This window comes from Convolutriloba macropyga, chromosome 5 (assembly GCF_964194025.1).
Source record: "Convolutriloba macropyga chromosome 5, txConMacr16.3, whole genome shotgun sequence".
Classification (NCBI taxonomy): Eukaryota; Metazoa; Xenacoelomorpha; order Acoela; family Convolutidae; genus Convolutriloba; species Convolutriloba macropyga.
The window spans coordinates 52,891,579-52,918,687 of record NC_134472.1 but is presented as its reverse complement, the minus strand read 5'-3'; the positions used below and the strand labels follow the sequence as shown (position 1 = coordinate 52,918,687).

At 35.7% G+C, this 27,109-nt stretch overlaps 1 protein-coding gene across 4 annotated transcripts in view; it reads right to left on the bottom strand.

Annotated features, from left to right (window-relative positions):
• LOC142339458 (uncharacterized) overlaps positions 1-27,109 on the bottom strand; it is a 191,329-nt gene that overhangs the window by 50,741 nt on the left and 113,479 nt on the right. For all 4 annotated transcript variants that reach the window (XM_075389495.1, XM_075389496.1, XM_075389497.1 and 1 more), the window contains one exon: positions 15,651-17,693. In XM_075389495.1, the coding sequence (XP_075245610.1) occupies positions 15,651-17,693 (2,043 nt within the window). The remainder of the gene's footprint in view (positions 1-15,650; positions 17,694-27,109) is intronic.

The following is a 27,109-nucleotide window of genomic DNA, read 5'->3' as shown; positions in this document are numbered from 1 at the left end:
AAGCAGGATCAACAGTAGTTATATCGGAGCAAGACAGGGGGGGGGGGGTAAAAGGACGTACCTATGTATAAAGATTACCTATAGCCTATTTTCATCATTTTTCCAAAGACGTACCTAAAAAAGAGAGTGAGAACAATAGACCTGTCATCTTATCGTAATTACCCAGGGGTAATTATCTTAATTACCCCAGGGAAATGCATCCGCTCTAATGCACTTCAGCAAATCTTATCTACTTACTAAAATATATCTGCAGAACTTTTACTTTTAATCATTTCCACATTTTATTCATTCGCGCATAGTTATCACAACTATAACTTTCTTTCATTAATTTACATAAGGAGAATACTATTTTATCATTTTTCATTGCAATGCAGTCATTTTTTACTGAATTTACCCGATTTTGGGCTGATATACGTAAATTTTGACAATTTTACCATTTTTTGCCAAAAATTACCCAATTCTTGGTAAAAATACCCAATTCCTCCCAAAAAATACCCAATTCTGGCCAAAAAATACCCAATTCTGACCAATAAATACCCAATTCTGACCAAAAAAAAACCCAATTTTTGGCAAAAAATACCCAATTTTTCCCGAAAAATACCCACTTCTTGGCAAAAAATACCCAATTCTGGCCGAGAAATACCCAATTCCTGGCAAAAAATGCCCAATTCATGGCAAAAAATACCCAATTTTTCCCAAAAAATACCCAATTCTGGCCAAAAAATACCCAATTTTTATCAAAAAATACCCAAATCTTACAAAAAATACCCAATTCGTGGCCAAAAATTAACCAGATAGAGCACAAAATACCCAGTGTTTTTAACATATTTCAAAAAATTACCCAAAATTCAAATAAAATTACTCAAATTTGTCTAATTTCTTCCCATTATTCCCACAATTTCGTAATTTCAGAACCTTGCATGTTTCAAAATCTTTATTGTAATAGCGAAATCTCTCGCGTGATCGCATTATTTTTGTCTGGAGGTAAATGACCTCTGATTTGTGAATTCTCCTAATACCAAATTTACTGTGTCATCTGTTAATGTGCCTAAAATTCTCACGTGATTAGATAATTAGTCACTATATTATTGTCTCAATTACTCGCAAAAGTACGATTACATCATAGAAATCCACAATTACATCAAAGTGTTGTCATAATTAGGTCATAATAACGTCACAATTACGTCATTCTGTCATCAGAATTACGTCATTTTGTCGTCATAATTACGTCATTCAACAAAGAACTTTTCATTTTCGTTTATTTTCATTTTCCTGATTTACAGAATTGAGTGCAGTTGAGTACACTAATCTCTACAACTTCTGACAAAAATATTATTTCATCGCAACTTCCATCTTAACAATTTTTACTCCTCCTTTTCTCACTTCTAATCTTACAATTTATTTTATTTTCAGAGATGCCTCGAAAGTCGGACCAAAAAGAAATTTGCAAGTCTTGCGATAAATTTAATTTGAAATCCAATATGAGTAGACATCAGAAACAACACGCAAAAGTTTGCTCACATTGCACCCAGTCATTTCCGGACGACGAGAAACTGCGGAAACACATTGCTTCTGTACATGCACCGTCTCTGGTTATCAAGAAAAAGTTTTCTTGTAGCAGCTGTCCCTTATCCTTCTCTACATATTATCAACTTCTCCATCACAAACGAAACAGTCACCAACGTTCAATTCCTAGCACCTACGAGGACGTTGGCTTAACTATCTATGGAGACTCTCCCGCTCTTCATAGTGAACTTCAAACGGTTCAACACTTTTTACAAGACTCAGTGCTTGAATTGTCTACAAAGAAAGTACACAACTTCAAGTTAGTCGAACTCAGCCACGAAATAGTGATCAACAAATTGGATTTTGTTTACAAAGACTTACCCAGTTCAGCTAAAATCAATATTTCGTTTGGATTCGTGCTGCAGAGTGTGCATAACTCTGACGAGTTTCGATACTATTACGCAGCAGATAACAACCCCGTATTCTTGAATCCTTTGGTTCTCTCTGATGACTCAGATCTCAGTTTTATCAAATCGAAATTGAGAAGTGAAGATTTTCTACCCAATCTAATTAATCAACGTCCAGACACGAAGTGGAAGTTTTATTGTGTTACAAATGTCACTTTCTTTGTATTTCTTCTCATTGGTGTTCCGCTTGGATGCATTCAACAACCTATTCCATCAGCCTTAGTCAAGAATCCCTTAGTTAAATGTTTTATATCTGATGGAGAGAAAAAACCCTACCAAGACAACTTGTGTATGTTCCGTGCACTGACCTACGAAATACATGGCAGCAATGCGCTACAGCAAAATACGTCGAAATTGATGCAGTCATTTCTCTCAGCGACAAGGAGAGTTGACGAAAACTTTCCAGGCATACATGAAGATGATATTCCTGTACTTGAAGAGATAACTGGCAGAAATATTCAAATTTACTCCATTTTTTTCGACGAACAGTCTGAAATGTTTGCTGAACTTTCTCGTCGGTCCTGCCTAAAGCGAGCACAGACAACTTCGCTGTTGAGATATGAGAATCATATCTGTTGGACAGCAGACGTCAATAAGTTCCTAAAAAAGTTCCGGTGCTATGTATGCGATCAGTTTTTCGACAGATCCTTCAATCTTATGAGACACATGCAAAACTGCTCCGACAACATACATCACAAATATCCAACAGGAGCTTATCAATTAGCAGAAACTATTTTTGATCGTTTGGATGACGTTAAAATTAATGTACCTCAAGAGCTCAGGCTTTTTTCTCATCTTATTGTATTTGATTTTGAGTCAATAACCGTCCCCGACAATACACTCAGAAACACAGATTTGACTTCGTGGATTGGAAAACATGTTCCCATTAGCGTGTCGATAGCTTCCAACCTACTTGAAGACCCAATATTCATTTGCAACGAGGATCCATATCAATTGATTCGTGATTTTGTATCCAACTTGACATATATAGCGGAAAAGAGCACACTATTAATGAGAGAAAAACTCAATTCTTTCGTGCTGGAACTGGAAGAGAAATATTGGGCTATTCGACAATTGGTTCCAGTGAAAGATAACAAGGGACCCACCAGCGGAGAAGACTTATTTGACAACGAAGCTGAACCCGACGAGGAGGAGGACGACGACCTTGAAATTAGGAGACTGAGATGCGAGCTCAAGATGTTATCAAATTTGAGACAAGACTTTGAGAACTATTACAGCACCATTCCTGTTTTCGGGTTTAATAGCTCACGGTACGATTTGAACTTGATAAAAGAATATCTTCTGCATCATCTGTTAATAGAGAAAAACGTTGTTCCCAAAGTGATTCGAATGGGGAACAAATATATTGGAATGAACTTTCTTGGCTTGCAATTTCTCGACATTTTGAACTTCCTGGGAGGAGCTACAACTCTGGATAATTTTCTGAAAGCGTATGGAGCCAGTGAAGAGAAGGGTTTTTTCCCTTATGAGTGGTTTGACAGTGCTGAAAAAATGAATGAGACCGAACTGCCACCAATTGTAAGTTTCTGGAGTAAGTTGAAAAACCATAACGTCTTGTCAGTCGATTACGATAAGTTCATGGATTGCAAAAAAAGGGGAATTGAAGAAAAGGAAGCTTTAAAGAAGCTGAAATTAAAAACAGTTCCCAAAAATGCAGCGGAAAACTATCGGGAACTTCAAAACATTTGGGAAAAGGAGAACATGAACACATTTCGTGATTTTCTCAAGTGGTATAACAACAAAGACGTCGTGCCCACTCTTGATGCGATGACAAAGATGATTCAATTCTACCACTCAAAACAAATTGATATGTTGAAACTCGGCTATACGCTTCCCAACTTGGCAAACAGATTTCTCCATTCATCAACAGATGCTGCATTTTTCCCATTCTGCGACAAAGATTAGAGAGTCCGAAAATGTGTGCAAGTCTATTGTGGGCATTGATGCGAGTCAACTCTACCCATTCTCAATGACCAGGGAAATGCCAACTGGACTCTACACAAAATGGGAGTTCAATGACGACACTGCAAAGTTTCACCCAAAAAGGAATTGGAGGAGTTTCTTTGAGCAGCAAGTAATCGATTACTTGCAGAGCACTTGTCCAGAATGTTTAATACAGTCACAGTTCAGTCACAAAAAACAGAAAAAAATTGGAACTTATCTCGTCGATGGCTTCTGCTCTCATTGCAACACAGTGTTTGAGGCAATGGGATGCTACTTTCATTTTTGTCCCTGTCAGGAGGAAAAGCCGCTGTTATTTGAAGATATAGAGAACGGATTAAAGACACGGGAACGCGATAGTGATCGAAGAGAGTATCTGCAGGGATTAGGATACACAGTTGTTGAAATTTGGGAGTGTCAGTGGAAACAGTGGAGGAGGGAAAAAATAAATGGAGTAAAAGAGTTCGTCAACAAGAAATATCCATTTCAGCAATCCCTTTCCAAAAATGCTCTTATTGAAAAAATAAAACGAGGAGATTTGCTCGGAGTTGTTGATTGTAGTCTGGAGGTTCCAGAGGAGTTATACCCCTACTTTGAAGATTTTCCTCCCATTTTTAAGAATTGTGAAGTTGGACGAGACAACATTGGGTTCCATATGAAAGAATTTGCTGAGCGACACAAGTTATTATCAAAACCACGAAAAATGCTCATTTCTAGTTTCAAGCTTGACAGAGGACCAATTATTACTCCACTTTTGTTATTTTATCTGGAAAAAGGAGTGATTCTAAGAGACGTTTTTTGGTTCCTACAATACACTCCCCGCCGCTGCTTCCAGTCCTTTGTGCAAAACGTTGTTGATGCTCGCCGCGAAGGAGACCGAAACAAAGAGTCAACTGTCGTTGCTGAAACCATGAAGTTGATAGGTAACAGCTCATACGGGTATCAGATAATGGATCGTAGCCGGCATACGACCACAAAATATGTCAAGGGGCCGCAAGTGGATAAATTAATTAACAACAGATTTTTCAAGACCCTAAATGAGTTACCAGAAGAGATTTATGAGGTGGAGTTAAACAAGACACGTATCATACATAAAGAACCATTGATAGTTGGTTTTTTTATTCTGCAGTACGCTAAGCTTACAATGTTGCAACTCAAGTACAATTTTTTCTCCTCCTTCTGCGATCCAAACAAATATGAGTTGATTGAAATGGATACCGACAGTCTGTACATGGCGCTTAGTGAGGAAAAACTTGACAAAATCATTCAACCAGAAATGCAATCATTGTGGTACTGGATGAGACAGAGCGATTGCAGTGATAATTTCGCAGCAAACTCAAGCAGCAACTTTTTTCCACGAGAATGTTGCAACAAGCATGCAAATTTTGACAAGAGAACCCCAGGCTTGTTCAAAGAAGAATTTAGATGCTCAGAAATGATTGCTTTGTGCTCAAAAACTTATTGCTGCTACGATGAGCAATCAGATACTGTAAAATTATCCAGTAAGGGGCTCAACAAAAACAACATCGAGGAACCCTTAGCCAAAAACAGAAAAGTATTGTTTGATGAGGAGCGGGTATATTCAACGAACAGGGGATTTCGCGTAGTCGACAATCAGAAAGTATGCACATATGAACTCAAAAAAGTGGGACTGTCATACTTTTATCCCAAGCGTAAAGTCTGTGAAGACGAAATTCACACTACTCCTTTAGATATATAAGTCATTTTCTTTAGATTTTGTAAATTTTAGCCTTCTTTCATTTTATATCTTTTTCAATTCACTGTTTACCTCACAAAATGTCTTTTGAAAAAAAATCCTTGTATAAAATAACTAAATTAGATACAAATACACATACAAATGATTGAGTAAAAAATTTACAAATTTTTTTAAAAAAAGTTTTGAAAACCATTTGCATCATTTTACGGATTAATGTTTAAACAATTAAAGATTTTGGTTGTCAAAACTTACAAAACATCAGCAAAGAACTTCAAAATATGAAAATCATTTAAATATTTAGACGAGACTTTAGAAAATAACACATGTGCAAAATAAATAGCATATAAACCACACAATTCTGAATCTTGGAGTTTTTCCTGTACTAATGAACCAAAGTTTGATTTCGTCTTGATGCCATATTTCTCCAAAACTTCTCCCATCGAATCACCGTAGAACAACTTTCCATTTTTGTTGGCTAGCAAAATCCAGTGTGAGCCCGGTTGAGTAGATGGATCTGTGTTGATTATACAAAACGTGTTTGTAGGTAAATTTTTTGGCCGAAGATCTGCTGGGAAGGAACCGAGATATTTGAACTTTAGGTGTGGGAACCTGTTGACAACATGTAAGAGTTGTTGATTATCCATTTTTGGTGACTGATCCCTCCTTATCAATTGCAATTGAGCTTATACGTTCACCACTAACAAATAATTCTACAGTATTGGTCAAATTGTTAGCAAAGTAGAGCTCCAAACGAATTCCTGCTCCAACTACATCAGGAAAATGCATTTCGACATTGGCCTCCTGTGTTGAAGTAAGATCGAAAAATAAATGAAAATGGTTTTCAAAATCCTTGTATTGAATGTTAGGACCGTCATCATCAAATTTTAGTGCTTTCATCGTTTCAGCATAAGCTCTCACGTGATTTTCTGTTTTCAAGTTTACAATAGTTTGATTCCCACGCACAATTTTAACTTTTCGAAGACCAAATTTACGAAAATGGAACGGATTAGTGTTGTATGTTCCACTGAACTCATTATTCAGATTCATAGCAATATCAATCATTCGAATTGGTTTGTTTGAAAATATATTTTCTTGTATAAACTGGTTCTGTCCTGCGGGAATGATAAACGTTTTTGGAAGTTCTTCATTATAGTAAAATATGGCAGGTTCTCGCAGCAGTCTACTTTTAAAACTTCTCATCCAGTTATCTGAGATCGCTACCTGTCTAGTAAAAAGGCAAGCTTCCAAAATTAAGGCCTCCGAGTTCAGCCCACCAGTATCAATCATATAGAACGCTGGAGATGATCGGATCAATTTCAGTCTGAGGTTGACATTTGGGAGAAGTAAAGTTTCACAAGCAAATAGACCTATTGCCAACGGACCGTAAAAAGTAAATTCATCTTTATCTTTTTGAAAAACAGTATCTGTAAATGCTCTTTTTGTAAAATCGTTCGGCTCAATCTCGTATCGATATCCTTGGCATTGGGAAAAGCTCTCCTTGGTTCCTTTTGTTCCTGAAAATTCAGCAGAGACAAAAGCTTGGTGAGCATAAAGAGAATTGGCACTGTGAACTTGTTCATTGTTTAGATAGACTTCGCAATTAGAGAAAAGTGAATGAAGAGCATTGTTTACCAATAATGTTTCTTCGGCATTATCCAAACGTGTTCGATCGCCTTTAATAACCCTTCCTCTGATGAATAATCGAGTAGATCGCAAGTCAGTGAAAATATTACGATCAGTTTCCAATTGAAATTCGATTGTTGATTCGTTTAAGGAATTTGTTGGAAATATTTGTTGTTCATTGGACCAAAAAATTGGGTCTAAAATTGGAACTTTCCCAAAAAAGTCGAGCATAGAGTGAGACAAGGAATTCATTTTAGCCGGCCGTTTTTTATAAGGATAATTGAGGAAATAATCAAGATTTTTTCTGGAATAATAACGTAAGTTGAACTTGACCAATAGGGAAGAAGGGAACAAGGTGCCCAGCAGCGTTTCTTAATTCTACATGGATACTATGGAAGTTGGATTTGATTACTTTATGGAATCTCAAGTGTTCGAAACTGCGATAACTCAGAACCTGAGATCTCTTAAAATTCTCATCATTGTGGAACTCTCGGTGTTTGAACGGAAACGAGTGTAGAAGAGGACATTTCACATCACCGACTGAATTGGGTTCAACTATATCCAAGTAGAGTAAAACTGTATGTGTTCCAGTAATATCAAAAGGGAGATCTGCCGTTGCCCAGGACTTGGTGTTGTATGATCCTTTCGAATCAGGTGGCATAACAGGTTTGTCAGCTTCAACGCCCAAGTTAGCAGCCAAACTTTTGCTGAAGGATACATTTTGAGATCCTCTATTGCAAAAAGTTAGTCTTCGACTTTTTTTGTCGATGTTGATAGAAAATTGAGGATCTAAGTTTTTGGGATGTCGTGCTTTTTTGGGTATATCTGTAAGACTCTTCGCAAATTCGTCCATAGAGTTAAAAACTGCTGGTTGAATAGCGAATACATGCTTAAATTTCTCATCATAGTGAAATGTCATCAATCCTCCTTCAATGTTATAACATATACCGGGATATGATACTTCGACTAAAGCTACTTCCCATGATCCATGCAGTTCAATTTTGTCGGGAAGAAAATTGGTGAACGAAGCCATTGCATTTTGAGGGTAAACTTGAGAGGAAGCGTTGGATACCAATTCTAGATAAAACGAATTCATGATGTTTGACTGTTCTGTGTGACGTTTGTTTGGAAAAATGATTAGTCAAGGTTCTTCAAAAAGTCATTGCGAATTTTTTGTCGAGTAACACTTTGTCTAGTGTTTTTCCTCTTTTTCATACCACCACCAACTTGTTTCTGTATTGTTGATTTTGCAGTCTTCTTTACTGCTTTTTTAATCGAAGTCTGTCCTGATAAAACACCACCAATTTCGGGAATGGCTGACTCGATTACATCTCGTCCAATTTTTATTGCTGCAGGTAAAACGTATTTCTTGAGAATGGGAAGAGTTGTCCTAGCGACTGTTCTAGCCAAGGCTCCAAAGCCACGCCCCCTCTGACGAGGAACTCCTTTAAAATAAGGTAAATTGTAACCGTCCATTTTCTAGCGCGACTAATTGAAAAATGATTATGCAACTTTTGACAATTCTTGTTCGTAAAAGATTCCATCAATGTTTTCTCCTTTCTGATCAACAACAAAATATGTCGGGAAGGGCGCTGAAGTATTTATTTTTCGAACTAGGAAAATTTCATGTGTATAGTGAGGTTTATATCCTTTCTGAAATTTGCCCTCTGCTAATGCCAACCTAACTTTATCTCCTACTTGAAACTTGGGCTTTGTATTTTTTCGTAGCTTCATTCGCTTGTACATGACAGTCAAAAAGTCAGCATTCACTACATCTTTGGGCGCCAACCCAATATTCCGATTGATTCTTGAGTTAATGACGTCAACAAACATTTGCAGTTCTTTGATATAGGTTAATGTGTCGTTTTCTTCCAGGTAGCGGTAAATTAAAACTTTCAGGGTTCGTATGGCTCTCTCGCCAAAAGCTACTTTCGTTTCACTATAAGTGTGATAATATTTGACTCCCACATCCTCGCAGAAATTAGCCATATCTCCAAAAAACTCTTTTCCTTGATCTAGCCATAATTTTTTTGGGAAATTGAGTTCGTTCTTTTTCGAACACATCTTGATAAATGCTGCTTTCACACCCTCTGCTTCTGTGCTTCGCAATGCTTCCACTCGCAAAAATCGAGAAAAAACATCAACAGTAACGAGTAAAAAGTTGATACCTCGATTCCATCGTGATAGTTTATCCATTTGTGCAAGATCCAAACACCAAATCTCATCAATATAGCGAGCATGCGCATTTAGCCGGGGAAATTTTCGTCTGATTCCTTTGTACTTCGTATAAGAGTCTTTTGACTGTAAAAATTCTGTAACTCTCTCGCGATTGATTCCACTTGCTTTTGTTAGGTTATTGATAGAACCGAAAGCTGTTGGTCCCTTCCCTTTATACAACTTCTGCAATTTGATTCTATCTGAAACTGTAATTGAACCAGTCTGAGCCATACTGTGTCCTCAAAATGTTGTTTTTAACCAGATGTGGTCTCAGATTTAGAACTTTAAGAATAAGGAAATAGTTTGGATCAACTGGAGCGTTCTTCAATTTAATTGAATGAAGGAATGTTTTTATGTCAACTCCTGTGTCAACGTTGTCGACAATAATTGTATTGGAAAGTGAAATTTTTAACCGTTTGTTTTCGTATATCTCTTTCAAAGTTTTCAATGTCTCAGGATAGTTCTTATAGTGAAATTCCAGGTCTGTCTTAAGTTCTTTAGGTGGACGATTGGTTTCTTCGGAACGTTCTTCTTTCACTTTTTTGATAACTGGGAAAACTGTTTCTTCTTTTTTATAGATCTCGCTGTAGGGTTCCGATGGTTTTCTTTTTCTGGTCTCCCACAGTTCTTTTGGAACAAGAACAAACTTTTTGACCTCACTCATTGAAGAAAGTTGAAAATTTGTTCATACAAGGTTGGTATATGTAACTTAATATTGTTATTCCAGCTTTTGAGCCCAATATAAGTCTTCTGGAACTTAGGGTTGTTGATTTTGATGTGAGCTTTCTAAGTTGTTTTTGGAAGCGAACAAACTGTTTTTTTCTTACTCCTGTGAGGTTTCCTTTAATCAAGTTTACAATACACTCACAGAGAAATCTGATGAATTCCTTAGGACAATGTAGAAGGAAAGCTGGTTGAAATTTCTTGTTGAGATTCCGAAAGAGCTTCAGAGTATAATAATTCTGTGCGTTTATCATTAATATCACTAATACGAGCACGACTGTTCGGTACGAAGAATTCTGAAGGAAATGAAGTTACATTTGAACAATATCTTAACAAATCAGGTGTAGATGGTCTTAAATCAATCATAAGGTGTCCATATGGTTCTTGTGTAGCGTCATCATACCATTGTTTTAGTTGTTTTCCCAGACCCAGTTGTCTTCCCAATATATCAATTTGCTGCACATCTCTGGGTGATTTGAACAAAACAATGTGAGTAGTCTGAAGCTCGGCATCACGTCCAGTTTTATTTTTGTGGAAGAGATTATGTTTGATATAAACGCAATTTAAATTTCGATGTCTACCGGCTGTCTCAATTTCGTTGAATTTTTCTGACTTGGAAAGAGTTTCTAATGAGTCATCGAATATAAGTAAATATTTTGTGCCGTCAGCTGGTAAGTTCTCAATTAGTTCAAAGTCAACACCCTGAATGAATTCTATGCCTGCAATTGATTGCATCATTGTATCGTAAATTGTCTGAAAGTGCTTATAAAAGTACAAAATTCGATCAAACGAGGGTTGAAAAGTTTTCATTTGTAGCATATCATTAATGAAAACAGTTTTCCCAGATCCGGAAGGACCAACAAGATACATCAGAATGCGTTCCTTCGTTGATATAATCTTGTTCATTTTATGCTCTGGGATTATGAAGAATGTAACCAACAGCACTTCATAGAATAGCAATCCAAACTGTTCGTTCGTCACAAGTTCTGGCAAAAATAAGGTTGATAATTGAAAAAAGAAGAAGTATTAATACAACTAAGCACTGGAATATTGACAAAAAAGCTGTTCGAGAGCAAGTGCGTCCACAAATTTTCCAAGGCGGTCGCTTCTGATTGTTATTATCGAAAACAAAGTCAGCTGCGTGGTTGTTATGATCTGTCATTAGAGTGCAACTGATTTTTGTTCGTGTTTAGGAAAAAATGATTCACACTTTGATTGAATGGAATCGTGGTGACAATTTCAGAAAACAACAATATGCTAGACCTGTTATATGTCCCAAGAAACAAAAATTAAATTTTGAATTAAGGAATGGAACCATGTAACAGTACCCAGGACCAATATTTAGATTTGTTTTCAGGTATCCCGTTGCATCATGAAATGTGGCATGTAAACGAAAAATTTTCGACCAATTCAAAAGTTTTTCTAACTTTGAATCGCCAACCCCTATTAGTCCTCCAAAGGGAACTTCTCTGTTGATTTTGTCTAGATCTACATTTTTGTCAAAACTTCGACAGACAGCCAAAAAATAATTTTTTCTTTTTGTATTTCCAACAAAAAGTTGACTGATTTCTTTTTCGAACTCTACAATTTCCTCAATATTCATATCAAGCAACTGTTCTGAAAGAATTTAATTCAAAGTGAATAAATACAGACATCACATACATTATAAAAATTTACAATTACTTTATGCACTTTGCGATTTTGTCTGGTTTTTTACTTTGTTCAGCACTGAAATAATTTCATTGCTCATTCGATTTATTTTCTGCAACTCCCCAATTCTGACAGAAAGGAAGCATTTCCTTCTAAAACTGTCCTTTTCAGTCCCTCGAAGAGCTTGATGGTGAAATAACATCGATTTGGATCATCTTGGTAAAATGTTCTGGTCACACATACTTTTCGCCTAGCAGTCTCACTCAATTCCCAGAACACATCGAATTTTGCTTTTTCCTCCACATCAGTTGGCTGGAACAAAGTTTCGTCAATCATCAACTTTGCAGTAACTTCTGAGGGTTCAAATTGTAGGGCTTCTTTTATCATCTCAGGTAATTTTTGAATGAAAATTTTCAATTCCCAGACCGACAGCATCAGAAACTGATGTAGAACAAATTCACCTTCGACATTTTCGCGAAAGACTTTCAAGTGGGTCCAATTCGAGCTTGTGTTGATAGTCTCCTCTGGGATGCTGATTTGAAATTTCCGGTTGCTGTATTCTTGGAAAGACCAAAGGTTGTTGTTTCCTTGGCGATCCTCATTTGGTTTGGATTCATTGTCCTCAAGTTTCACGTTGATATCTTTATACAAAGAATATATGCTTTCATTATGATAATCAAACTGGGAAGAAGGAATAACTGGTTTTCCCTTATGGTTTCGTTTGCGGAAGGGGAAGGCGTAGGGTTTTTTGCTGTCAGCTGAGACTGAACTTTGATCCATCTGTGGCTTTTGAAGTAAGTAAAAGATGAGTTTTTAAGGCAAGAAAGGAAAAGTTGAATAAATAAGGTAACTGAATATTGAAAACGAAAAGCAACAAATGATTGAATTATCTTCAAGAAAGAGCTTGATAAAACGAACCAATGAAATTTGATTAAAAACGAGAACAGTTGCGACTTCGTAACCAATGAGATCATGTAAAAGAGGTCGTAACCAATGAGAATTGAGCGTGCATAATGACGTAATAGTTATGTCACTTCTATTTTTAGCAACATCACGTGAGTGACAAATGATGTCACGTGAGGGAGAATTTAGCAAAGAACACAAGCAATTGTTAAGACTTATATTGGAGAGCACCTGTAGTTCGAGAAAGGAACATTTTGATGAAGTGATTGGTTCTCATCATTGTCATTTTCTTGGATAGGAGGAAGAATGAGGTCTTGGAAATTGGGTAGATCGAAGATATCCGATTTTGTAGAAAATGTATCAGCATGTTTGGAGAACATGTCTTCTACCCACCATACACCGTAGTGATTTATGTCACGAGAGTACGGGAACAAAATACCTTTGCTGTCTTTCAGTGGATGAAATCCTTGTTCTTTTCGAATTCTCTCAATGGCTTGAAAATAAGTGGGGAGAGAAAGTACTGAATTGTTGACTTTTTCTTCGGCTAAGTGGAGGTTATGATGTCTAGCTGCCTCTAAAGTTCTCCACAAATCTTTCGGAAGTGTTAGGCTAGTAGTCTGTGTTTTTATTGTTACTCTTGAGCAATCCACCTCAAAGGATAATTCGATATTGTTATCGGTTATTGATGTTTTAAATTTTGATTCCTCTTTGTTTGGAACAAAATCTAAATCAGAATGAAGTGTCGAAAGAAAAGATGTTGAAGGAAGTAAAGGAAGTATCGGAGTATTTTGCATTTTTTAAGACCACTGATATTCAACTGAGACAAAACACAAAATGAACAGAATTTCTCGGTCCTAACTCATTTCGAGATAGATTATACAAAAGATATGATTGGTTAAAAAATTATAAATTTTGCTTTTTGAAATTGTTAAAAAAACCTTTTAAAAAATTTCTCTATAGTAAAACAACATTTTTTTTCAAAAAAATTAAATTAAACAATTTAACATAAAACTTCAAACAAATTACAAAATGGAAAAACAGAAAAATAAAAACATCAAAATTTGCATTTTTTGCTAAAAACCTTATGTGAAAAACGACATTTTTGAAAGAAATTTATTTTAAGAAAAACGATTTTTTTTTTCAAAAATAAATAAAATAAAAAAACTTCAAAAACTGAAAAATGGAAAAATAGAAAAATAAAAAACATCAAAATCGGGATTTTTTGTTATAAACATGTAAAAAACGACATTTTTAAATCATATTAAATTAACATTTTTATCAAAATGTTTAAATTAACATTTTTATCAAAAAAAATTATTTTTGATTGAACTCAAAAATTCGAAAAAAATGAAAACTATTTTATTTGAAAACTAACAAATGAAAATTAAGAAAAAATCAAATTGTGCATTTTTCATCAAAAACCTTATGTAAAAAGCGACATTTTTCAAAAAAAAATTCTAAGTAAATTAACATTTTTATCAAAAAAAATTTTTTTTAACTAATCACAAAAATTCGAATAAAAATCTTTTTTTTCGAAAACTAACAAATGGAAAGAAAGGAAAACATCAAATTATGCATTTTATTGAAAAAGCTTGTGCACCTGCTGGATCTATCCGATAAAAAAATTGTTTCCTGGACACAAAAAAAAGGTTAAGTAGACAAGATTAGCTGAAGTGCATTAGAGCGGATGCATTTCCCTGGGGTAATTAAGATAATTACCCCTGGGTAATTACGATAAGATGACAGGTCTAGTGTTCTCACTCTCTTTTTTAGGTACGTCTTTGGAAAATTGATGAAAATAGGCTATAGGTAATCTTTATACATAGGTACGTCCTTTTACCCCCCCCCCCCCCTGTCTTGCTCCGATATAACTACTATCAACTGATGACGCGCAGTCATCAGCAATTATGGCTAAGTTTTTTTGAAACTTCACGGCAGTGTTACAGTAACAAATTTCTCAAAGTTAAGTGACCAAAGCAGTCAGCTAAATTAAAATGTTGTCATTTACAAACAAGGTAAAAGAAATTTTGTAACTTTTATTCTTCCAGCAGAAATAGTCCCAAATTATAATCGATACCATTCGTGTTATTACCAGCAAAGGCATTCAAATCGAAGTTTTCAAGTGGTTCTTTATTGTTTGATTTTCAACTGGGTTTCTCGTTGTTAATAACAAAATCACAGTTGAACTCAGATTATAAAACAGCTGATCTCAGAAAGTACAGATTATAGTTTTTCTGGAAGCAGTAAACTTTTTGCTTTTGCTTTTATTAGCTTTTTCGACCAAAAACCTGTAGTTGTCAGAAGCACAGAACCTTTAGAAAAATGATTTGGATTTCTATAGGACTTTTGTTATATTCAGTGAACATCAAAGTAATTTTGAACTTTTTCGCCCAAATTATTTCTCATACTGATTGAATTCCAATTTGAAAGTTGAGAAAGTTGGATTTTTTTATCTCTTTTTAGATGATGAAGCCCTGACATTAGGATTTATGAAACTTTTTTGAAACTTGAAGGCAGTGGTACAGTGATACGAACTTCTTAACACCTGTGGAAAAAAATTTACATTTACACTTCCTCCGATCATTCATGTTCACATTTCTTCCGATACCTTTTTGAACATTTTACTTCGCATGGTATTCTGTTGACACATGCCCAAGTTTCGCAGCGAAGGACACAAATTTCTCAAAGTTGAGTGACCAAAACACTAATTAATTAAAACGTCGTCATTTACAAATAAGTTAAAAAAGTATTTCATCAATTTCATTCCTCCAACAGAAATAGTCGATTTATAATGTATTTATAATCGATACTATACATGTTGTTACAGACAAAGGCATTTAATTCGAAGCTTTCACTAAAGAAAATGTTTAAAATCAACTTACCCATTTCCAGCAACTGTAACATGATTTTCAATTTTTTCATCTTCCAAGGCAATTTCCAATAAGCTCTGCTTTAGACTCTCTACTCTTTTCTTGGACAACTCCGCGTCTGAAGTTGTAAACTTCTGCTTGTGAGACGATGAATTAGATTTACCAAAATCATCACTAATTGTCAAAGCACTTGAAAATGATAAATCACTAGACGATTTGGCACGTTGACTTGCTGCAGCTCCAATCTTAGAACCAACTTGTGACTTGGAGCGTCTTTTTAAAGCAAGGCTATCGACCGATGAGAGGGTTTGTGCCAAAATCAACTCTGATCTGTAGTTTTTGAGCAAACTTTGATTCGGCGCTTCTTGGTTCTCGTTCGAATTGGCAACGTTTGCCACGTTCATTTCCGATTGCGTTGAGAACATGTAGGAATTCGCCTGACGTTTGCCTGAGAGGTTTCGCGCTTTCAACCCGGATTCTTGAATCGGGGTTCCAGGTACGGATGCTATGACTTGATGGTTGTCAATGTTGGATCTCTCGGAATTCGAGGCATACTTGGACATACCAACCCTATTTACGGTCCAATCAGAAAAGCTATTATTTGATTGCGTTTTCAATGAGTATAAAGAAGCAACTGCTGCTTTAAAGGGAGGAGGTTTCATGCATATTCTATTTTTATCACCAGACCAACTGCTGAATAATTTATTCATCGTTCCCGTTTTCTCCTCAACTTCTAACTTCTCATAGCTAGTCACTATATTTTCTACCCCATTCGCCAAACTGTCACAAAATTCGCCGATCGGTAAAATTTCGCTCCCTCGGAATTCGTCCTGGATAGCATCCAAACTTGATATTGATTGAGTCGTGCACATTCCCCCGGCATTCGGTTTCCGGATTGGCCCCCCAAAATTGTACGAGTCGCTCTGGATGCTTACGGAAGTACGTGACTGTTTCATATCAGAAAGCCTAAAAGTGGCATTTTGAGGATTGGCCGACGAATGTAAGCAAGGATCGATAAGTTTGTAACTCCTTTGAGGTGCCATATCTTTCGATTCTTCACTATTCGGATCTATACACGTTTCTATTTCGGAAATTGCAGAAGCTTTGTTCGGGTTCAAACTTGATTGGCTCACCGAGTTATTAGAAGCTGCTGCTGTTTTCCGAACCCAAATATCTTCTACACTTCCATTTAAGGAAGTATTGTCAGTCTGTGGGCCGAACTGCTGTCGGCTGTTATGTAACTTCTGATCTAATCGTTTAAACGACACCGAAGTCGGTTTCGGACCTGGGGAATGTGACTGGGATCTTTCGTGGGTTAGAGCAGCATTAGATCTACTGGCGACTGAATGCACACTGTTTTTATACGGATTTGTTTGTACATTTTCCAACAAATAGTCGGGACTAAATTGACGCTGATTTGCAGATGTATTCTGTTTATTTCTCACTTCACTTGCTTTTATTGATTTATTATAATCAGTATTGGTTATGACTGCGTCAGCGGCTGACGTGAACCATGACGGACTGACTTTACGTTGTAAACGATCAGTTGCACTGTCACTGTGTAATGCTTCACTTGACGAATCAAGGTGAAAAGGTCGAGTTCTTAATTGCCAAATTGGAGTTGAAGGGTCGTGAAACTGTGGATCATTGCCCAGGTAGCCTTGCGATCGGTTTGGGTTCTCGGATCTGGTTGGATAGTTTGGGTATGATTTCTGGGGTAAATTTTGATTTGCCGGAGGCGGTGATGGAACTAACCCTGGAGATTGTATCGTAGGTGACCCACCAGATAGTGGGGTTAAAGTTTGGTTGGTGGACGAATTTGAGGAATAATAGCCCCCAGAATTGTTCACACTATCTAAAGTGTTGTTACTGCTGTTGTTTGCACTAGCAACGTTGCTTGGTGGAGTTAACCCGTACGCAACGGCGTTGGGGTTATACTGGTTTGTTCTGGACAAATTTGCACCTCTTTTCAAGTTAAAATCTGGGTTGCCGGTGACTCCAAAGCTGGCGGCGGCGGTGGAATTGGGTGAAAACTGGCCCGCGTCTCCAGAGGGACTAAAATAAACAGGGAAAATTGGAAGCGCCGTTAAGCCAACCCAATCAAAGCAGGCGGCATCAAAAAGACAACAAGTAGACATCATAGAAACTCACCTTTCTCCTCGCTCGATTAAAGCAGAGCCGCTTCTTTAAACTTTTATCGGTGCAGCCGTGGCAAAAATTAAAAACAAATAAAAAGATTTAGACTGATAGAGTATATTCATCTAAGAAAAACGCAAACAAATAATTTGAACAAATTCCAAATCTGCTAAATTGACGATAACTCTAATCAGTAGCTGCGGACATTGTTTATGAAAGCTTCTCCTATTTACGATTAATTGTATCTCAGATTGAAGGAATTTCGTAAATAAGGGATGGAATTATTATGATAATTGCATCCGAAATTCCCCCTAATACTTGATCAAATTTGTGAATAATAAATACTTGAAGCGTTCAAATGATTTCTCATTTCCGAGATTTATTATTCATAAACTAGACACACTTGTTCATGAGAGGCAGACCCAATAACTGAAAAGAAGTACTTCATTGAACAAATGAGTGATGAAATTCTGAAATCACTTCATAACAGCTGAATGCAATCGAAACTGAGTTTAGGGAAAATTTAATATCAATTTAACTAATTTGGAAAAATCTCACTTCGTTTTCTTTTCAACAAACCAAAAACAAACGTGTTTCTTTAAACAACCAAAAACAAAGAAAGAATGCTTGGACAAAGGTCAAAACCTCTCTGCAGCCGTAAAAAGTATGTTTGTAATTCTCTGTTGACTTATGGTTATCGAGGCTATCAAAATTCCGAAATTTGATGAGTGTTTTTTCAATCCACAAAAAAGAAAGCGGATCACTTTTCCTTCACTTGCATATGTTTGTCTAGCTTGATAAAAGCAAGCCGATTATATTGCAAGCATGAAGTTTTCCAGAAATCTACGTCTGGTTGTTATAAATTCTATTTCTACTTCAAAACAGAAGTAACAAATCAATATTCTGAAGTCTAAGATAATGATTCATTGTCGCTCAATATGCCCAAGTTGAATGGGCCAAAATCACCCGAATTAACGATTAAATTCTCCTTTATAGATAACAAAAAGTTTTCTTTTCGCTTTTGGATGTTTTAATTAGGCTCAGAATCATGCCTCGAGTTGAATCCAAGACGACACATTTTAAGTATTATGTATAAAATTTAATATTTATGAGAAATTATGCTCATAATGTCTTCAAAGCAGTAGTAGCTTGTAAGAAAATTTAATTCAGCAGCGAAAACTGAACAGAGCATCATAGAACAAAATTTTTGACAACCATTAACTATGCCATAAGACACACGAACAGAAGAATTAAAAAATCTCAAAACCACCAACTGGCAAAACAAGCAGGAATACAGACAAGAACTTCGTGTATGATTGCCGTCAAAATTGGGGAAAACGTAAAACTCAAAATTAAAAATCTTCAACCGAATAGAACTGTGAACGAACAGATAATTGTATTTGCTTTTTAATGGTTTCATTAAGAACTAAAAAGCGAGAAATCATTCAAATTTACATTAAAGGACAATAAAAAACGAATCTCCGGTAGCAGACAAATGTTGACTTATATTAGGAAGATCAGCAAACTTGAGCGGGTAGCGTGCAAGTAATAGTTTAAAAAAATCAAACCAAGGCCATGACTCAACATCAGAAAACATATTAGAGAGTTTTAACAAAACAATTAAAAAGCGAAAAACATGACTCAACATCAGAAAACATACTAGAGAGTTTTAACAAAACAATTAAAAAGCGAAAAACGAAAAAGAACATCAGAAAAAGCGGGAGAGCTGAAAAATTATCAGTGCTAAACTATCTCAAATAACAATGTCTGATCCAGCAGTTTTTTGGATAGTGAAACAAAAACACTGGTTTTCGATTCAATGCCCGAAATGAAAATAATTCAATCGTTTCTCATTACCTTTTCTTCTCGCAACTAGACTTGGAAAAGGCAAAGCACCAAAATAATGGTTAGTCTTTATTTTTTAAGTAGCTATCAATGCCTCATTAATATAACCACGTGGTTGTTATCGCCATCGAGAAGTTATCAAATACAGAGGCGAAAGTGAGCAGTTGGATAATTACGAGAAGTCGATAACAACTGTTAGGGGGTCCAAGCAGGTGCAACTACTGTGAAAATGGACAAGTGCTGGATTCGAACCAGCATCTCTAACTTGCAAGCCTAGTGTGCTACCCATTTACACCAACTGGTCTTAAGGTCTCAAACCTGGACATCTCTTATAAATCGTTCTCACGTTCTTTCTTGTTCCTCAAGGCTTCATTTCTCTAGCCAAGTATACGTTGAACAATTAGAGCGTCTTGTCAAGCTTATCTTATGCACAATATACATTAGGTTGTTCTCTCTCAACCTTCTAACAACAACCGTTTTGTAATTTCTGCAATCAACTCTCGTTGCAATTACAACAGTTCAATAACCTATTCACTTTGTTACCGTGATTAGACTACGAGTTTACCACACTTTTTTATCGCCATTGTTTATAGTAGAGTTGATTAAATGGTCCTCGCACAGCCAAAGTAAGGTCTTTAGGTTATAGTTTTACGCCTCTGGAACAATTGCGAAAACGGCCTCACAAATCCGAGCAAATAGTGCTAAAAAAATTAATAGAATCAACCTGAATAGCCAGCCATCTGTTTTCAGACTTAAACACCATTAATAAAAATTGAGGAGAATTGTCCTTGATCACTTTCTGGATTTAGACCCCAATTATAAAATAAATTTACTTTCATGGACAAACTGTGTCTGTTAAAGGAAGAAAAAGAAACAGCCCAAGAAGACTTTAGCTGGACCTAATCGTTCAACTGGACTTTGGCTCGACCCATATGTTTGATGCTGGACTTTAGCTAGACCTTTAACGTTCACGCTGGACCAAAAAAAGTTATTTCAGTTAAAAATTGGCTAGTGATTATAACGTAGTCAACGGGTTTGATCGTTCAAATTTTTCAAGGTTTCTCATATTATATCAAAAAACGAACTCTGCTATTATAATACTTTAAAAAAGCGAAGTTTAGAATCAAATGAAGTAAATTATAACAAACTAAGCTCATTGCCGATGAAAAGTCGATTGTTACAGCTTTGTTTACTGGTGATATCCAGCGAACAAATTCTCAATATGTTACTTGCAGAAACTAATTTATCTGAAGAATTCAATATTTCTTAAGATTTTTGGCAAAATTCCACCTGTTTTTCGAAGATGGACTGCCTGTTGCAATGCTAATTTGCTGTTGATGGTAGATGTTACATATCAACAAAAAGAATTATAGAAAAGTTATTTATTATTAATCCCACAAAAATGCAATCCTCGACTCATGAAAAGATCATGCTCGACCTTAATTTGTTATGAAAAGACCTTATCTGGACCCATGAAAAGACTTTACCACGAATTTAACAAGGAGCTGGACCGTGTATAGTCAATATTGGACCCCCTTACTAGAATTATAGTCAATATTGGACCCCATACTAGAATTATAAAGTCTTCATAAGTCGAGGTCTAAACTTGGGTTCCAACGCAATTGACCATTGTTTAAAGCTCACTAATTCCGCTGATCAGACAATTATATACACACAATGGAATACAGTGTAACAACAAGTGAAACCCTTGACCAGATGAAAGTCTGTCGGCAGCCTGACTGCTACCTATTTTTAAAACAGAAATAGTCAAATTTGAAACAATTTTTTACTTTTTCACTTGAATGGTTATCTTGTCTACATTTTTGATTCCTAGACTTCAAAAAAGTATGTCAACTGTCCGTCATTATCTCAATGGCACAATTAACTTGTTGTTAAACTTAAAGTTATCAACTTCGATTGGAAGCCATTGAAAATACGATATTCAAATCAATAGGAGTAAGCGTTACTAAAATTTTGCACTTTTAAGGAGAGTATGTAAAAAGACAATTTGACGAAGAATTATGTTCTCAAAAAGAAAAAATATATTTTAAACCACAGAGATATGAAACCCTCAGTAAAAAAAATGGGCAGGTGATGATTCGCATACAAATCTAGACGAAATTCGATAAAGTTTTTCAAAACGACTGAAGTGAGTCCCAACTGAACTTACTTCATACATGTCAGCTAATGGTGTCAGAATTCATTAAAATCTTAAGTGACTGTTGTAAAAGCTCTAAATCTCAAGAATTGTTGAAACTCTGTAGAACCCCTTTAGCGGAACCACTTTAATAACATTGAGCCCAATCTATCTAAAATGGTTTCTAACCGATCTCATTAAACTGACCATCGATGGCAATTCTACATCACCTCAAAGTGGAAAATTTGGTCAAAACTAGCAATTAAAATAAAATCAATCTGGAATCCCCGTTTCGGAAAAAAAACCCCGAAAATAACCAGCACAGAATTAAACCCCCACTTGACTATAAAAGCGCTGCATATTTAGAGCATTTGGCTTTGCCCCGAGGACCATGGCCGTGCTTTAACGGCCCGTGGGACTTGATAGGAAACTATCACAACCAAACAAACTATCGCGACCAAAATACAAATTTAATCGGGCCTAATTTCCGTAGGAGTAATTTCCTAACAGAATCAGAATTGTTTTTTTGTGAGGTTTTATTTCCTGGAGCCTGGAAACAGTTTCTTGAGAAACATCAATTAAAACTCAAAGAAAGTGAAAATGAGACAATTTTGTCTATTGAAAACAATTTTAATTTACTGGATTCTAAAAATTCGAAGTGTTCCAAAGCATAGAAGCTGAAGAACGGCAGATTAAAACTCATAAAGTTGCAGGACATCTTAAGATCGTGCCAAAGTTCACAGGAGGCATAATAGCTGAAATATATACCAGTCACATAAAAATTTGAGCACTTGCAAGCCGAACTGGTATTCATAAAACAATGTAAAACGCAGATGACTATTGTAAGCACCAGAACAATTCAGGCGCAAACTTACCGAGACAGCAGTTTTGAAAACCAGCGATCCTTTGATCAATATCTTGAGAATCAAACGAAGAGCAAAAAAAATTTCGGATAGTGGAACTGTTTTTTTACCTTTTCAAACATCTTCAAAACTTGAAAACAAAAACAAAAAACGTTAATTGCCATTGCATTAATGAGCAGAAGATTTTGAAATTAACACAATTGAAAACTAAAACTTTGATCCCGTGAAAACATAATCATATACACGTTTAATCACTGGTGCGAAAATAGGCGAAAAATTGAAAAAAAAGAAAACTTCAGATGCATCTCTACTTAAATCTATTTTGCTCATAACCGTTATCTTAAAACTCCGAGAAAAAGGGTTTGACTTAAAGCCACAATTGAACAAAGATTTGCATGGTTCACCATTAAAAGTTCACAATATATTCTCAAAAAGAGGATACTGCACCCCGAAAGTATTATTGAAAATTAAGGATCCATTTTAAACATCCTGAGAATCAAATTTGGAGCAACAATTCAAAGTATTTCCCATAGTTAAATCTCCAAAACTTTAAACAAAAACAAACAAAAACGTTAACTGCTATTGTATAATTGACCATTTGTCGTTGAAAAATTAGACTAAGGGTTTTTCGTTGATGTTTGGAACACTATTATAAACATAACCGACTAAACGTCTGAAAAATTGCTCTCGAACGACTAGTGGGAGCTCTAATCAATTGCAGCCTGCTACAGTCGGGGACAAGGGAGGAGGGGAGCCAAAATGGGACTAAGAAGTTCAATAGTCGGCTCCAAATAACCACATTAGAGATTAATATATACATATACGACTATTAAGAATTAAAATGAAAAATGTCACCAATTTTCGCGCACTTTTCATTTGACTTTGAGTATTAAAATGCCGCCAATTGAGTTCAGCTGCTTGAAATTGCGATTGAGAGAGAATTTTAGATGACGAAAAAAGCAAAACGTCATGGGCGTAAAAGTCACTTGAAAAGTCAAGACGTTCACGCGAAAAATTTGCATAAAAGACACACACGTTTACAATAATTGTTCTCTGCAAGAGCAATTCAAAAATTGCCTGTGAACTCAATTATATCGTTCTAGATCCCAAATCAAATCGTTCTAGATCCCAAAATTTTGAAATCATCTCAATTGAAAACTAAAAATTTGATCCCGTGAAAAAATAATCATATACACGTTTAATCACAAGAGCGAAAATAGGCGAAACATTGGAAGAAAAAGAAAACATCAGATGCATCTCTACATAAACATATTTTGCTCAAAACCCTTATCTTTAAGCTCTGGGGGAAAAGAGTTTGACATAAAGCCACAATTGAACAAAGATTTGCATGGTTCACTATGAAAGTTCACAACATATTCTCAAAAAGGGGATGCTGCGCAGCGGAAGTAACATTGAAAATTAAAGATCCATTTTAAACATCATGAGAATCAACTTTGGAGCAACAATTCAAAGTATTTCTCACAGTTAAGTCTCAAAAACTTTAAAACAAAAACAAACAAAAACGTTAAATGCTATTGTATAGTTGACCATTTCCCGTTGAAAAATCAGACTAAGGGTTTTTTTCGTTGATGTTTGCAACAATATTTCAAACATAACCAACTAAACGTCTGAAAAATTGCTCTCGAACGACTAGTGGGAGCTCTAAACAATGGCAGCGTGCTTCAGTCGGGGAAAAAAAGAAGGGGAGCCAAAATGGGACTAAGAAGATCAATAGTCTGCTCGAAATAACTACATTAGAGATTAATATAAAAACGACTATACAGAATTAAAGTGAAAAATGTCACCAATTTTGGCGCAGTTTTCATTTGACTTTGAGTATTAAAATGCCGCCAATTGAGTACAGCTGCTTGAAATTGCGATTGAGAGAGAATTTTAGATGACGAAAAACGCAAAACTTGAAGGGCGTTAAAGTCACTTGAAAAGTCAAAACGGTCATGCCAAAATTTTGCATAAAAAACACAGACGTTTACAATAATTGCTTCTCTGCGCGAGTAATTAATAAAATGCCTGTGAACTCAATCATATCGTTCTAGATCCCAAAATACACCGTTCTAGATCGCAAGATTTTGAAATTATCACAATTGAAAACTAAAACTTTGATCCCATGAAAACATAATCATATACACATTTAATCACATGTGCGACAATAGGCAAAAAATTGAAAAAAAAAAGAAAACCTCAGATGCATCTCTACTTAAATCTATTTTGCTCATAACCGTTATCTTAAAACTCCGGGAAAAAGATTTTGAGTTAAAGCCACAATTGAACAAAGATTTGCATGGTTCACCATAAAAAGTTCAAAATATATCCTCAAAAAGGGGATACTGCACCCCGAAAGTAACATTGAAAATTAATGATCCATTTTAAACATCCTGAGAATCAACTTTGGAGCAACAATTCAAAGCATTTCCCATAGTCAAATCTCCCAAACTTTAAAACAAAAACGTTAACTGCTATTGTATAATTGACCATTTGTCGTTGAAAAATTAGAATAAGGGTTTTTCGTTGATTTTTGCAACAATATTTCAAACATAGCCGACTAAACGTCGGAAAAATTGCTCTCGAACGCCTAGTGGGAGCTCTAAACAATGGCAGCGTGCTTCAGTCGTAGAAAAGGGGAAGGGGAGCCAAAATGGGAATAAGAAGATCAATAGTCTGCTCGAAATACCCACATTAGAGATTAATATAAATACGACTATACAGAATTAAAGTGAAAAATGTCACCAATTTTTGCGCAGTTTTCATTTGACTTTGAGTATTAAAATGCCGCCAATTGAGTACAGCTGCTTGAAATTGCGATTGAGAGAGAATTTTAGATCACGAAAAAAGCAAAACGTCAAGCGCGTAAAAGTCACTTGATAAGTCAAAACGGTCAAGCAAAAATTTTGCATAAAAAACACACACACGTTTACAATAATTGTTCTCTGCAATTATATCGTTCTAGATCCGGAATTAAATTGTTCTAGATTCCAAGATTTTGAAATTATCACAATTGAAAACTAAAACTTTGATCCCCTGAAAAAATAATCATATACACGTTTAATCACAAGTGCGAAAATAGGCAAAACATTGAAAAAAAGAAAACTTCAGATGCATCTCTACATAAACACATTTTGCTCAAAACCGTTACCTTAAAGCTCCGGGAAAAGGGTTTGACTTAAAGCCACAATTGAACAAAGATTTGCATGGTTCACCATGAAAGTTCACAACATATTCTCAAAAAGGGGATACTGCACCGCGAAAGTAACAATGAAAATTAAGGATCCATTTTAAACATCATGAGAAACAACTTTGGAGCAACAATTCAAAGTATTTCCCATATTTAAATCTCAAAAAATTTAAAACAAAAACAAACAAAAACGTTAACTGCTATTGTATAATTGACCATTTGTCGTTGAAAAATTAGACTAAGGGTTTTTCGTTGATTTTTGCAACAATATTTCAAACATAACCGACTAAACGTCGGAAAAATTGCTCTCGAACGACTAGTGGGAGCTCTAAACAATGGCAGCGTGCTTCAGTCGTGGAAAAGGGGAAGGGGAGCCAAAATGGGACTAAGAAGATCAATAGTCTGCTCGAAATAACCACATTAGAGATTAATATAAATACGACTATACAGAATTAAAGTGAAAAATGTCGCCAATTTCGGCGCACTTTTCATTTGACTTTGAGAATTAAAATGCCGCCAATTGAGATCAGCTGCTTGAAATTGCGGTTGCGAAGGAATTTTAGATGACGAAAAACGCAAAACGTCAAGGGCGTAAAAGTCACTTGAAAAGTCAAAACGGTTAAGCAAAAATTTTGCATAAAAAACACACGCTTACAATAATTCTCTGCAAGAGCAATTAATAAATTGCCTATGAGCTCAATTATATCGTTCTAGATCCCAAATTAAATCGTTCTAGATCCCAAGATTTCGAAATCATCACAATTGAAAACTAAAAATTTGATCCCGTGAAAATATAATCAAATACACGTTTAATCACAAGTGCGAAATTAGGCAAAACATTGAAAAAAATGAAAACTTCAGATGCATCTCTACATATACATATTTTGCTCAAAACCGTTACCTTCAAGCTCCGGGAAAAGGGTTTGACTTAAAGCCACAATTGAACAACGATTTGCATGGTTCACCGTGAAAGTTAACAACATATTCTCAAAAAGGGGATACTGCACCGCGAAAGTAGCATTGAAAATTAAAGATCCATTTTAAACATCTTGAGAATCAACTTTGCAGCAACAATCCAAAGTATTTCCCATAGTTAAATCTCAAAAACATTAAAACAAAAACAAACAAAAACGTTACCTGCTATTGTATAATTGACCATTGTCGTTGAAAAATTAGACTAAGGGTTTTTTCGTTGATGTTTGCAACAATATTTCAAACATAACCGACTAAACGTCTGAAAAATTGCTCTCGAACGACTCGTGGGAGCTCTAAACAATGGCAGCGTGCTTCAGTCGGGGAA